At 41.0% G+C, this 15,037-nt stretch overlaps 1 protein-coding gene across 1 annotated transcript; it reads right to left on the bottom strand.

Moving 5' to 3' along the window:
- Positions 1-256: 256 nt before the first annotated feature.
- ccr12a (chemokine (C-C motif) receptor 12a) lies at positions 257-9,120 on the bottom strand. Its single transcript, XM_034556331.1, has 2 exons — positions 8,772-9,120; positions 257-3,402 (listed from the first exon to the last, which is right to left on the bottom strand). Exon 2 carries the CDS (start codon positions 3,387-3,389, stop codon positions 2,301-2,303), a length of 1,089 nt encoding a protein of 362 aa, XP_034412222.1. The 5' UTR covers positions 3,390-3,402; positions 8,772-9,120; the 3' UTR covers positions 257-2,300.
- Between the last annotated feature and the right edge of the window lie 5,917 nt (positions 9,121-15,037).

Below are 15,037 nucleotides of genomic sequence, written 5' to 3'. Positions count from 1 at the left end.
AGTAAGTGATTGTGGGTATAAAGACAGCCAATGCTTAGAGAAGAGCACAGTGGGAGAGCAACGTGGTAGATTGTTGGGTACGGTGTGAGGAGGCTTTGCCTATGTCGGTTTGGGGAAGATGGGAGAGTCTAATGTACAGGCTGTGTAAGTGCCCACAAGGCCGAGGTATGTGAACTCCCGGGCATAAACATTCACCTATTCCCACAAAATACAACGGTGCAAAGATTTAGAAAAAAAAAAAAACATATCACTGGGGATTGATTGGCATATTTATTAAAGGGTTATGACACAGTTCATTTTAAAGCATTTATACAAGATGTTTCAAATACATGCATACAAAAATACACTTTGCATTCAACAATTTACTTGACAAGATTGGAACACTCTTAGGCATCTGTTTAGAATTGTGAGATTTTAGGCATCAGCCCATAGAAATATGGACTAAATGTCTTCAAGAAAAGTTATGTTCAACAATTACTTTGCAAAAACCATATGCCCTGCACTGGGTTTCTGGAGGTCAACTCACATTGACATTACATTTTCAATTCAGTTTATTTTGTATAGCCCAATATCACAAATTACAAATTTGCCTCGGAGGGCTTTACAATCTGTACACTTACGACATCCCTGACCCAGAACAGGAAAAAAAACTTTTACAGGGAAAAAGGGAAGAAACCTTCAGGAGAGCAACCAATGTCATGTATACAGAGTGAACAGAGTTCCAACACATTTAATGAATATGACAGAAATTAATGAATCATGAGTAGTAGGCATGGACCACAATCCAGACCTCCACAATCTATGAATCGGAAGGAGGAGAAAAGAGGAGGGGGGGCATCAGAAGGGCCATGGAAGGAGGCTGGCTGAGCCAAAAAGAACAAAAGATGTGGGAAGCCATGAGCCAGCCAAGCAGTGGCTTCAGTTCATTCATGTTGCTGTTACGCACCCCTCCACCTCCCCATCTCCGCCCAGTCGTCACGGATCCATCAGCTTCATCAACTCATCATTCTATCAGCTCATCACCACCAGGTCTGGACTCCACGGGGGGATCTATCTCGTTGCTGATCGGGGCAGTCGGCCCTCAATTGCAAATCTCCCCGTAGAGTCCAAGCGCCAAAGACTCTGAGACTTCATCATTTCATATTATCTGTTAACAATAAACATGTATCCTTTCTTTATCTAACTGGTCTCTCCCTGATTGAAATGACATGTGTCATCAACTGCACAGAAAAGATCTGACATACTACAAGTTGTTGTGGGAAACTCACTCATCAAACAGATCATCAGTATTACTTTTCTCTGGGTCACGTTCGTGGACAATATTTTTGGTCAGATATTTCCTCAGTCACATTAAATATTGTTTTGTGTTTTTATATAAGGTCCATCACAGGTCTAGCTCAATCATGGCTAATTAAAGGCAGTGAGGAGAAATTAAAGTTACTGCTGTCTGAAAACTCTGATGTGAACTGCTTTACCCCTTATGCTGCCTTCACATCAAAAGTGTTGTGAATTTTGCGCGCGAGTAGAACCCATGCATGCACGCGAATGGTTGCAAACTACGCAAATTTAAATTGAATATTCGCAATGCTTTTGGTGTGAACGCAGCATTACACTTTACTATTTGCGTTATGAAAACCATGTGTTAATATTGTTGAGCTGATATCCTGTTATCTATGCTATAGTGATTAGTTTGATTAGATGATAGATTTGGACGTGATTAGCGGTCTAGTTAGACAGTGAAGGCTATAATTTTACTTATAAGTTTAACAAATACCACCACCGTAGTTCGGGTGAGCAGAGGGGTTTCCAGTTGGTTGCAATTTTCAACCTCACTGTAAGATGCCATTAAATCCTACAGACAGATCTTATGAACCTTTTTAAAAGAAAAAATACAACTGAGTTTTTTAAAGATGTATTTGGGAGTGAGGGCCACAGTGAGGGTACAGAGCCAGAATGCAGTGAGGGACAGACAGGTTATTGTTTTAAAAAAAAATAACATTACACATTGGTCACCAATCATATTTCCTTTTCTTTTGTAACATTCCTTTCTTGAATTTTCATAGGCACTAAAAGCCCATGAGGCCAGCACGGCTTTGTAAACAGAGCAGGGGAAAGCTGGGATTACAACAGACAGAGAGAGAGAGAGAGAGAGAGAGAGAGAGATGCTCTGAATCCAATATGTTGCACCTTTAATGTTAAAATATTTGATTGCTTTTAACAGAAAATTAGATATACAGTGTTTAAGACTCTGGCAGGAAGTAAATATTTAGTAAACTGAAATTTGGTTTGAGCCTGTCTGTTTAGTACTCATAAGCAGAGTGTGGTGTCCTCTGTGATGTGGTTCTGGTGCTCTGGCTGCTGAGGCTCATGTGTCTCTTCAGACAGGGGATCCTTTTAGCCATTAGCCTTCTGAAGTGGCCCTGGAATTTCTTTCCAACAAATGTGTAAAACACAGGACTAATGCAACAATACAAATAGGCTATGTTCCGGGTTACATACAGAGCAAAGTCCATGCTCTCTGCATCATAACACGAGTCATCATCCTCACTGGGGCGAGAGATCTGAATAGCTCTAAGGAGGATCACAATATTGTAGGGTGTCCAGCAGGCGAAGAAAGTAAAGATGATGACAAATATGAGTTTGATGGCACGACACTTCTCCTTCATGCGGGTGGATAGGATGCGGACAGTGATGCTGATGTAGCAGTACATCACCATGAACAGAGGAAGGAGGAAAAAGAGCAGGAATTGTTGGTAATAACTGACGAGACGCCAACGCTCCATGGTGCTCTCAGGGTATCCTGACTCCTCACATATCAGGCCATTAAACGGACTCTTCCACACATTTTGGAGGACCAGTTCTTTCACACTCGCTACGATACTAATGCACCAAACTGCCACTGAGGCAATGATGGCATATGCCTTTTTCCTGCTCTTAGTGGCTGCCACGGCGTGAACCACTGCAAGATATCGGTCAAATGTTATGAGTGTGAGGAAAAGGATGGAGCTGTAGAAGCCGATGAAGTAGGCACTGCTGACCATCTTACACAGAGCCATGCCAAAAATCCACTCAGACAGATGGTAGGTTGCCCAGAAGGGGAGACTGGCAGCAAAGAGAAGGTTGGAGAGGACCAAATTCAGGAGGAAGATGTTTGTCACTGTGCAGAGCTTCTCATACTTGTAGATAATGTAGAGAACGAGCCCATTACCAAGGTAACTCAGGAGGAAGTTGGTATAGTAGAAAACTGGGATGAATCTCGCACCAAACTGGTTGACAGCCTGCTTTGCACAGAGCTGGACAGTTTCACTGACCACATAGCTTGGGTCAGTCATGTTATAGGGTTCATCGAAAAGGTCCTTAAACATCAGATATTGGTCTTCATAGCTCATGGCTGGAGTTGATCTGTGAGAAAATAAAGATCCATGTTAGTATGTTGGCCGGTGGTTAAAGAAATTGCTCATGAAACACAGCTGGTTATTATTATTATTATAATAATAATGTACACTATATTGATAACTTCTTCTCTGCATTTGACAATCCTTAGTTATTAAGGAGCAGTGGGCTGCAGTGAAGCGCCTGGGGAGCAACTGGGGGTTCAGTGTCTTGCTCAAGGACACTTCCACATGCAACTATGGAGAGAGCAGGGATCGATGTACTGGACTTCAGCTAAACTCTCAGACACAATGTATATTCTTTCTCTGGCCAAATGTAAGTGGCTGCATGTTGAAATGTCATGCAAGTTAACTCTTACTATAAATTAACCTGACCTTTAATAAATAGTTCAATCTTTTGGTCCATATGTTCCTGTTAAGACTAAACCTTTCAACAATCTGTAATTCAGGCTGATCAATAAACTCAAATCTTTGTGTCTTTACAACTGCATTTTGGATTTCTTGTCAACAAACAATAGGGTTGTTACGGTCTAGAGAAATGTTACCAAAATAAACCAAAAGTGAGCCAAAAAGAACAACAGATGTGGGAAGCCATGAGCCAGCCAAGCAGTGGGCACCAGGCTCATCCCCCCAAAACTACCTCAAGAACAATCTACAAATACCAAGCTAAAGTAAGAAGCTAAAAACCCTGCGGCAAGCAACAGTTCCAATTCCACACCCTTTTTTGAACAACAGAAGGAAGTAGCTCAATTTTCAAAATTAAAGCTGCAGGCAGCAGGGTGGAAGTTTTGGACTTGACAAAAAATAATCCTGACATGATTCTGATCTTCTCCGTGCAGGTGATTAAACATGCATGTTAGAGGAGTCTTTGTGTATGTGTCAATTAAAGCCTAGAAAATGACACCACACGTCAGCAATAACTTATCTGAGGTTTTAGTTGTATGCTAAAACGAGCACTAAAACTGTACCGGACTGTGCCACCTTAATCAGCACAAACACAATCTCATCTGCCCCTCTGCTCCAGACTCAGTGCTAACGTGTCAGGTGCCAGGAAATGGAGCTTTAGCACAAGTTCAGACAGGAAGACCATACCCCTCAGCCCGCCATCTATTCCTCATATATCTGCCATCATTCCTCACACACGCTCACTCATTGTTACTTGCTGTCATTGTTCTGCGCCGTCAATCATGACACCAGCTGCGCAGATCAGCTGATACCCTCTATCCAATAAGCACACAGAAACAATGACATGGTTAGCCAATCATCTTGCTGCTGTCTCATTTACATATGACTGTCTCTCTACCTTCAGTTCATTCATGCTGCTGTCACGCACCCCTCCACCTCCCCATGTCTGCCCAGTCTTCACGGATCCATCAGCTTTACCAACTCATCATTCTATCAGCTCATCACCACCAGGTCTGGACTCCACGGGGGGATCTATCTCGTTACTGATCGGGGCGTCGGCCCCTTAATTGCAAATCTCCCCGTAGAGTCCAAGCGCCAAAGACTCTGAGACTTCATCATTTCATATTATCTGTTAACAATAAACATGTATCCTTTCTTTATCTAACTGGTCTCTCCCTGATTGAAATGACGTGTCATCAACTGCACAGAAAAGATCTGACATACTACAAGTTGTCAGATGTCAAAATCATGTGTTAATATTATTGTTGAGCTGATATGCTGTTATCTGTGCTATAGTGATTAGTTTGATTAGATGATAGATTTCGACGTGATTAGCGGTGTAGTTAGACAGTGAAGGCTATAATTTTACTTTGGACAGTGTTATATGTGCTGACAGGCCCTTTTATATATATATATTTGCCCCCCTGAAGGCCCCTTATGTATATATAAACAAATAATTCTCAGGCATGAGTAGGTCAGCTCTGTACAGTAAGCAATTTCAAGAGTTTTGTCAATCCTAACTGCTTTTCTATTTGTATAGCTGAATTAACTGTGGATAGATGGTGTTTTCCTGGGTTGGCAAGGTAAGGCAAGGCAAGTTTATTTGTATAGCACATTTCAACAACAAGGATTCAAAGTGCTTCACATAAAAGCATCAAAACATAATGCAAAAGAAAACAAGATTTAAAAACATTCATTAAAACATTAAAAACATTGAAAAAGCAAGAAATAGAAAAGTTGCAGTTAGAGAAATAAAATGCAGTAGTGAGATGCAGAAATTGATTGATATCCTTGAATCGTGTTCAATTAAAGGCAACATCAAACAGAACAGTCTTCAATCTGGATTTAAATGAGCTGAGGGTCTTTGGGGGTCCCTGAGGGTCTCAGCAGACCTGCAGCTTTCAGGGACTTTGTTCCAGATATGTGGAGCAGAAGAACTGAACGCTGCTTCTCCATTTTTAGTTCTGACTCTTGGAACAGAAAGTAGACCAGTCACAGACGACCTGAGGGGTCGGGATGGTTCATATTGTAGCAGCAGATCACAAATGTATCTAGCCCTAAATCATTCAGTACTTCATACATTTTTTTCTGTGTTGGACAGGAAACCAGTGCAAAGACCTCAGGACTGGAGTGATGTGATCCACTTTATTGGTCTTAGTGAGGACTCCAGCTGCAGTGTTCTGAATCAGCTGCAGCTTTCTGAGACAACAGCAGCTTTCTCTTTTTACAGAGACCTGTGAACACACCGTTACAGTAGTCAAGTCGACTCTAAATCCTGTTGAGACATAAGTCCTGTAATCCTTGATATATTCTTCCGGGGATAGTAGGCTGATTTTGAAATCGTCTTGTTCCACGTTAAGGTCTGAATCCATAAATACACCTAGATTTTTAACATCAGTGATTGAAGCTGAGTGTTGACTTTCAAGTAACTATGCTTCTTATTATTGACTCCATACATGTATTGTATATTTTATTTTTGCCTGTAGAAATTAAAGAGCTGTGAACGAGCGGCCAAACATATAACTGTTTTCAAAGATAAAAGTGGTGTTTGGAAATGACAGTTAAACCCATGAATAATGCTTGGACTTTCGTCTTATGTTGATTCCTTATTTTACTCTCAAAATAGAGAACAGAAAGTGCTGACTGAGCAGTAAAATAATCCTGTCTCTCTGAACTTGTGTGTAACAATATCTGTATAGCACACGCACACACTTTAGTGTTGTTCTGTGTTTATTCTTGCAATAAAATAAAAATAATAAATGCAGGAAGTTGAACATTTCCAACGTTTGAACCTTCCCTTTTCACCTTGGAATCTGGAATACTAGTCTTTAAACCATTCCTCTTTACAGTTTTTACTTTGACGAGTTAGTTAAAAGTGAATGGTACAAGAACGCTAAGTAGCTATGACTATCAGGACTCAGCCAGCCAGACTCCCTCCTCAGCCCGTTCACACGGTGACACCCGGTACCTCAGAGCGCTGCCAGGGAGCTACGGGCTTGGAGGCGGGGACAAGCCAGGTGAGCTCCAACTCACACCTGAAGCCACTCAGCTCGTCCCACAGCTGCAGCTCGTCAGCTCGTTGTCTACGTGAAATAAAGATCAGGACTGTCTGTGCTGACGTTGCAAGTTCGTGCCATGATGTCCGTGGACTTCCCCTCCTCGTGTCTTTGCTGTTTCCCTCGTGTCTTTGCTGATTTTTTGTATCGAGTATTTTCTTGGATTTTTTTGTATAGATTATTTTCTGTTCGATCATCAAGTGGATTACCTTTTTTCCCTTCCCCTGGAGAACAGGAGTTTTTGGTTTGTCGGGTTTGATGTTCAATCACTCGTGGATTAAGGGGACACTTTGAGTTTTTTTGTGTGTTTCTTTTGTGCTCTAATAAACTACGCCATGTGTTCGGCTAAGACAAACCTTCCCGTTGTCGTGCGCTTGGGGTCAGAGACAAACCGTAACAGTGACAGCTTTATCTATTTCCTTCTACTTCCTTTCCAGCTTTCTGTCCCTTCAAGGTCCTTCCTGTCAAGACGCTTTGCTATCGCTCAACTGCAAAAATGTGCATGTCAGAATGAACCAGAGTTGGACTTTATGTGAAACATTTGTGTAAATCGCACCTCAAGTGGATCCTTTGATCACGGCAATTACATTTGGAGAATTGATTGCTCGTCAAAGGGGTGCCACTTTCCTGATGTGACCAGTCTTACTTTGAGATCTGAATCAACTAGTTACAGGAAACAAGAAGTAGTTGTTCCTCTTTGCAGTTTGCATAGTGCAAGCATAGCAATTTAGATCTCATGTTAAGTTCTCCATTTATTTCTGGTTTAGCTCTCAGAAAACTGTGAATTTATTTTATTGGACACTTGTTTATATTGACATATGATGCGGTGTTCCTTTTTTGTGATAGCTTTCAGTGAGACAGTGGTTATCAAACAAATAATTAGAAACTAGATGTACATTTGGTTTATTCATACATGACTATATTCGCTGTGCTGTTACACACATGAATCTGCCTTGTGTATTCTGTCAAAGTTAATAAAAAGAGCATGGTGGCTCATTTCCTGACTCATTTATCTGTTTTTATCAAATATTTTAGTAAAAGCATTGGTATTGTTGATATTAGATCAATAAATACTCATCAGGGTTTCTCTTTATAATTAACAATACAATCTGTAGTTATAAATGTTAACATATAGATCTTACAAACTTTTTTTATTATTATTAATAAATCAATAAAGAATATATGTTTGACTTATTTTGAGTAAAGCTGTGATTATGTATTGCTATTAACAAGATATGTGGTTAATGCTTTTTTGTGGACCTGAATACATTTTAATATAACTAGACTTGATTATCCTTCATTTATATTACCTTCAGTATCATCAGTAACACATATCCAGACAATGGCATTATTAACAATCAAACAAAGAAATCCTAATTAATAAAATATCTAAGAAAAAATATAATACTGTATGTAATATTATGCCATTGACTAGTGCGTCTTGTTAGTGCTTGTGCCTTAATAACTACTCAGCAGTTTGCCTATTTTACATTAAAGAATGTTAATGTATTTTATAGTTATTCCCAGTGTGATCATAAAGTTTTACTTTTACTTTTTATAGCAAAGTAGAAACCTATATTTCTGCAGCTTTACATTAGCTGTTGAGACTGTAAAGTTTGTTTTAATCCAACTATTGTCACTTAACAGACTATTTAAGAATACGTTTAACATTTAGCTTACTACTAATGCTGTTTGATCTGATGAAAAGTCCCATGTAGAGACTTTTCATCCTCATCAGGAATGTGCTATTTAATAAAGACAATAAATATGCCAGAATGAACCAGCAAAGTATGAATCTATACATTTCAAAAGAAGCATTTAGTGTTAAATACAGATTATTGTGAAGAAAAAAAATAATAAATCAAGCAAACAAAGAAAACCTCTTGATATCACTTTGGTGAAGGCTGATTGAACTCACCAGTCCAGCTTTTCGGTAGTGCAGTGAGAGGAGGACGATGAGGAAGCAGTAAATGACTCCGGAGCATTCACTGCAGCTGCCTCAGCTCAAGACTTTTACCGACTGAGGAGGCAGTCCAACTATACAAATGTGTGGAACAAGTTTGGATAAAAAAAATTTAAAAAAAGAATTAAAAAAAAGGGTAGACTACAGGGGTACAACACAATCTTCCCCCTCCAGAAACTCCATACATGAGCTCCAAATCTCTGCAAAGGTGTTATATTTCCCTTTAACTACATATGTAAGTTTCTCTAGGGCAAGGCACCGTATTGATTTCTTCATTTAGGTCTGAACACCATGCTAGCCTTTTGTTATTTGAGGATTCTTTTGCTGCAGCTATGATAGTCTGATACAACTTTGAGATCAGACCATAATGGTTTAGAGATATCTTTTCTAAAGAATTTAGAGAGGGGAGAGTTACAGAGTTAGGTATCTTTGTTATGAAGCTTTTTATCTGGAGATTCTTGAAAGAATGTTTTGTAGCTATGCTAAACTTTTGCTTGTTTTCATTAAAAGTTAAGGCAAGTCAAGTTTATTTATAGAGCACAATTTGTACACAAGTTAATTCAAAGTGCTTTACAGCTGTTACCACCTAGCTCACGGCTAGTAACAAAAAGGGAGGCCACACATTGATCTCACAAAACGCAACCTGTTTATTTCCACAACAACCCAAAAAGCTCCAAGCAGCACAGGACAAGGCTGGTGCAGCAGGCCCTGCTGAGTGGTAGCATCATGGAGAGAGAGCGAGACACGCCCCTTGGTGCCATCTTTTATGCCCTCTCGGAGCTCCTCCCACCAGGAAGCCTTGTTAGGCCGGGGACCCAGCTGCAGAGTGAGAGGGTCGTCACACAGCTACATACAATTACAAAAGGACAAATAATATCATTCCATAAAAACATTAAAATAATCATTAATTAATTATATTAAAAGCGAAGAGTGCAGATAAAATACTTTCAGTTGTCAAATAGAACTGTTTTCAGCCAGCGCTCAGGTCCAGCAGAACTGAGACTGAGAATTTGCCTGCATCTGTGTTCAGGCAGATATCATTTGTCACCTTGATCAGAGCGGTCTCAGTGCTGTGGTGGAGCCTAAAACCTGATTGGAAAGTATCAAAAGCATCGTTAGACAGGAGAAAGTTAGTAAGCTGTTGGTATACAACCTTCTTTAGGACTTTGCCTAAGAATGGCAGGTTTGATATGGGCCGGTAGTTGTTCAGTATTGTGGCATCCAGACTGCTCTTCTTTAGAAGAGGTTTAATGAGAGAAGTTTTTAAGACCTTTGGAAATGTTCCAGTCTGGATGTTGACTAGGTGAACGAGTTGTGGTAACAAACTGCTCAGCACAGACTTTAGAAATCTAGTGGGTAACTCATCAAGGCAGCATGTCGATGGACTCAGACTGCAGATGATCTCTTCGACTCTTTTGTCAGTGACAGGTATGAAATGTGTCAGCTCTAGGTGTCTAGCTGGCTGCAGAATAGATATTTGTGTTGTGGAATTGATGGCATTTTTAATGCCTTGAACTTTGTCATTAAAGAATATTGCAAACTTATTACACTTAGATATATAATTGAGTTCAAAGGGCAGTGAAACAGGATTCAATTCAAAACAGGAGGGTTTGTTAATCTGTTTACTGTAGCAAACAGGACACGAGAGTTATTACTGCAGTTTGTGATGATTTCAGAAAAATAACTCTCCCTTGTTCTACGCAAAGTCTAGTTGAACGCACATAACCTTTCTTTGTAAATCTCATAATGAACCTTGAGCTTTGACTGGGCCATTTCCGTTCGGCAATCCCTTTTCTGTGCCCTGACCGAGTCTTCTTTTCTCCATGGTGCCTTTTGCCTACTTTTAACCATTTTAACCTTGACAGGAGCAATGGTATCCAACACATTTAAAACACTTGATGTATAAGAGTTCAACAGATCATCAACTTTAGAACATGGGGGTATTTTCAAACCTAACCATTTCCATAAACTGTGTCCCTGTGCCGTCATTTATGAGTCTTTTTCGAACAACTGCAGACCTAACTGCTGGTTTGGGTGTAACAGACGAGTCAAAGAAAACACAAAAATGGTCTGATAAAGCAACATCAACGACATTCACATTTGAAATATTAACACCCTCGGTAATGAACACATCTAGAGTGTGCCCTCTGGGTGGGCTCAGACACATGCTGAGTTAGACCAAACATATCAAGGACAGCAGTGAGTTCTTTCGCTTTCCTGTCATTGGCTACATCCACATGCACATTCAAGTCCCCTGTAATGACTAAACAGTCCAAAATCAGTGCACACAACTGAAAGTAATTCAGAAAAATCATCAATAAAACAATTCTGTGGTGGTTTGTAAATAGTGATATGAAGTATGGAATATTGTTTTATCTCCATTTTATCATACTCAAATTATGATAAAACCCCAAATGACAATTTGTGGGTGAGTATATTGTCCCTCAATATGGCACAAACCCCCCCACCCCTCTGGTTTTGTCGAGTTTCAGACACAACATTGAAGTGAGGTGGACTAGACTCAATCAGGACTGCATTAGCTGTGTTTTTGTCAAGCCATGTCTCAGTTAAAAACATAAAATCAAGATTGTAAGAGGAAATAAAACTATTATAATTAAAAAAGAGTAAAAGAAGTTAAAAGGTAAAAGAGTATGAGTATCATAATCATACAAATCTGAAATCTTTCCGATAGCTCTGTCTGCATAACTTAAAACCAGAGTCGTTAGTCCCTGGCGTAACGTTTCTGTCCCCCAAATAGGTGAGTATTGGGGTATTAGTTTTTTTCCCCAATATAACTTAACACCTCAGCGTATTTTGAACAAATGGGTTTGCAGTGTGTTTCTTCAAAGTGGCTGAGTTTGCTGAATAAAGGTAGAGATATAAGGGGGTTTTGGAAGTTGTGGTTTCTTCCATCCTTATCCAGTGCAGTGTTGACTGGTGTTCAAACCAATATGAGGCTGCTCGTGGTTGGGCCGCCTCATAGTTTTCCTGGAGGTAAGGGAGTTTTAACCCACCTCTGTCAAATGGTAAGTATAACAGGGTCTTGCGCAGTCTTAAGGGTCTATCGTTCCAAATATAATTACAAAAAAGCTGTTTCATTTTAGTAAAGAAATTAGGAGGAGCAAGTGGGATGGTTTGAAAGGTACAGGAATTTAGGAAGAATATTCGTGGAAATTGGCAAAGAGTTAATAGATTTAACTACTGTAAAAGGGTTATAGTTAGTAGGTACCATGGATTCTATTGTAGGCGGGATTTTAACACCGAGGTATGTAAAGCTGTCCACAATATTCCTAAATGGTGTATTTAGTGATGGAGTTAACCTCCGATTTTTTTCAAAAATAGGATTGTAGACTTGCATTAACCTTATAACCTGTCACGGTCTGGGTTTTTGTGTCTCGTTTCCTGTTTTATTTTGTAGTCCTTGTCTCTCGCGTCCTCTGCTTCCCTGCACTTCCTGTCCCTGTGATTGTCTGCCCTGTCCCTGATTGTTTCCTCCTGTGTCTAATCATCTGCACCTTCCCTGTGTACTTAAACCCTGTTTATCTCCTGCCCCATGTCGGTTTGTACTGTTTTGTCCTAAGATGTTCTCCCTGCCTAGAGCCTAGTTTTTTTCCGAAAGTTTATTTTGCAACGTTGTCGGCATTTGGGTCCTCTCTCTCTCTCTCTGATCTTTAACAGTCGTGACAGAAGAAGCGACCATCATGGACCCAGCGAGGGAGGATTGTTCCACTTCAAGGTGGACCCATCCCCTGACCCGTTCAAGGGGACCCGCCTGGCTTATGGTGGGCCGCGTAGACTCAGGGGCAAGGTTCGCGCCTCCCCAGCCCCGGAGGTGGGGGCCCGAACCTCCAGACTACGTTGGGTTCCAGCTGCCACTTGCGGTCAACGTTAAGTTCCCGCTGCTGCCTCCGTGCCGCAGCCCACACCGGTTCTCGCTGCCACCATCGTGCCGCAGCCCACCCATCATGTATAGCTATTCCTCTGCCTTCCTTAATGATAACGGTACATGCAACAAGTGTAGTTCATTTGCTAGGTTGGAGGCAGTTCTAAGTGGGTTAGATGCACGGCTCCGCACCATTGAAGCTCAGACAGTTTCGTTAGTTAGCTCGCCCCCTCCCATAGCCGGCGGAGCCGCTAGCGGTAGCCTCTGTTAGCTCTTCCCCGGCAGCCCCCGAGCAGCCGGATGGCTGGGTAACTGTTCGAAGAAGTCTAAACAGAAGCCCACTGAGCACCACCAACCTCTTCACGTTTCAAACCAGTTTTCCCCACCCGCTGTGAAACCTACTCTGGTTATAGGTAGCTCCATAGTCAGAAACGTGAAGATAGTGAAGCCAGGGACCAAAGTCATATGCATCCCGGGAGCCAGAGCGGGCGACATTGAATCTTGTTTAAAACTGCTGGCTAAAGATGAGCGTAGTTACAGTAAGATTATAATACACGCCGGCGGTAATGACTCCCGACTGCGGTGGTCGTAGGTCATTAAAATGAATGTGGAATCGGTGTGTACTTATGCCAAGACAATGTCGGACACCGTAGTTTTCGCTGGCCCTCTCCCCAATCTGATCAATGATGACATGTATAGCCGCATGTCATCATTCAACCGCTGGTGCCTCCCTGCCCAGCAAACAATGTGGGCTACATAGATAACTGGCAGACTTTCTGGGGAAAGCCTGATCTGATGAGTCGACTTGGGATGGAGCGCGTCTCATTTCTGCAAACATGGCCAAGTTGATTAACGGACTTAATCCATGACCCAGAGTCAGGAAGCAGAAGCAGAGTTGTAGTCTTCCACCCTTCTCTGCACTTCTATTCGAGCAGTTACCCACCCTTAACCTTAACTCTATAGAGACTGTGTCTGTCCCACGGCCACTTAAATTAATTAAATGAAAAGTAACCAGAAGAGGAGTCATACAAAATAACCTCATAAAGGTTAACAACACTACTGCAACAGTGCAACAAAACAGGATAATTAAATGTGGACTCCTAAATATTAGATCTCTGTCATCTAAAGCTGTATTAGTAAATAATTTAATATCAGACAATCACATTGATGTATAGTGTCTTACTGAAACCTGGCTGAGCCATGGAGAATATGTCAGCCTAAATGAATCAACTCCTCCAAGTCATATTAATACTCACATTCCTCGAGGCACCGGCCGAGGAGGTGGAGTAGCAGCCATCTTTGACTCAATTAATGAATCCTAAACCTAAACTAAACTACAACTCATTTAAAAGCCTTGTTCTAAGTCTTTCACATCCAACCTGGAAAACATTACAGCAAATTCTATTTGTTATACTGTACCGGCCACCAGGTCCATATTCAGAATTTATATCTGAATTTTCAGAGTTTCTATCAAGTTTAGTCCTTAAAACTGATAAGGTTATTATTGTAGGAGATTTTAATATTCATGTGGATGTAGATAATGATTGCCTTAGTGCTGCATTTATCTCATTATTGGACTCGATTGGCTTCTGTCAGAGAGTACAGAAACCCACTCACTGCTTTGGCCACACCCTCGATCTTGTTCTTGCATATGGCATTGACATTGAGCATTTGGAGGTCTTCTCACAGAACCCTCTTCTGTCAGACCATTACCTCATATGTTTTGAGTTCATACTCCCGGAGTGTACACCGTTAGTCAAAAGTTTCTACACCAGATGTCTAACTGACAGTGCTGTAGCTAAATTTAAAGAAGCGATTCCTTCTGCATTTGATTCAATACCACGTCTCAATGTGACGGAGGACTTCTGTGCTAACTTTAGTCCGTCCCAGATTGATCATATTGTCGATAGTGCTACAGGCTCACTGAGAATGACACTAGACTCGATAGCCCCACTGAAGAAAAAGACGGTGAGGCAAAGGAGGTTTGCTCCCTGGTATAACCCTCAGACCCGCAAACTAAAGCAAACTTCACGAAAGCTCGAAAGCATATGGCGTTCCACCAATCTGGAAGAATCACGCTTAGTTTGGCGAGATAGTCTTAAAACATATAAGAAGGCCCTCCGTAATGCCAGAGCAGCTCATCAGTAATAGAGAAAAATAAGAACAACCCCAGGTTTCACTTTAGCACTGTAGCCAGGCTGACAGATAGTAACAGCTATGTGGAGCTGTGTATTCCAATAGACCTCAGTAGTAATGACTTCATGAACTTCTTTAATAAGATTAAAACGATTTAAACTATTAGAGGCAAGATTGATGATCTCTTGCCCTCATCCAGTGC

The sequence above is a fragment of the Cyclopterus lumpus genome, chromosome 17 (genome assembly GCF_009769545.1).
Source record: "Cyclopterus lumpus isolate fCycLum1 chromosome 17, fCycLum1.pri, whole genome shotgun sequence".
NCBI classification, from domain to species: Eukaryota; Metazoa; Chordata; class Actinopteri; order Perciformes; family Cyclopteridae; genus Cyclopterus; species Cyclopterus lumpus.
This window is presented reverse-complemented; position numbering and strand designations above follow the sequence as displayed.

Bases quoted from the DNA above. Each gene is read 5' to 3' on its own strand.
- ccr12a (XM_034556331.1), bottom strand. From the start codon at position 3,389: ATGAGCTATGAAGACCAATATCTGATGTTTAAGGACCTTTTCGATGAA.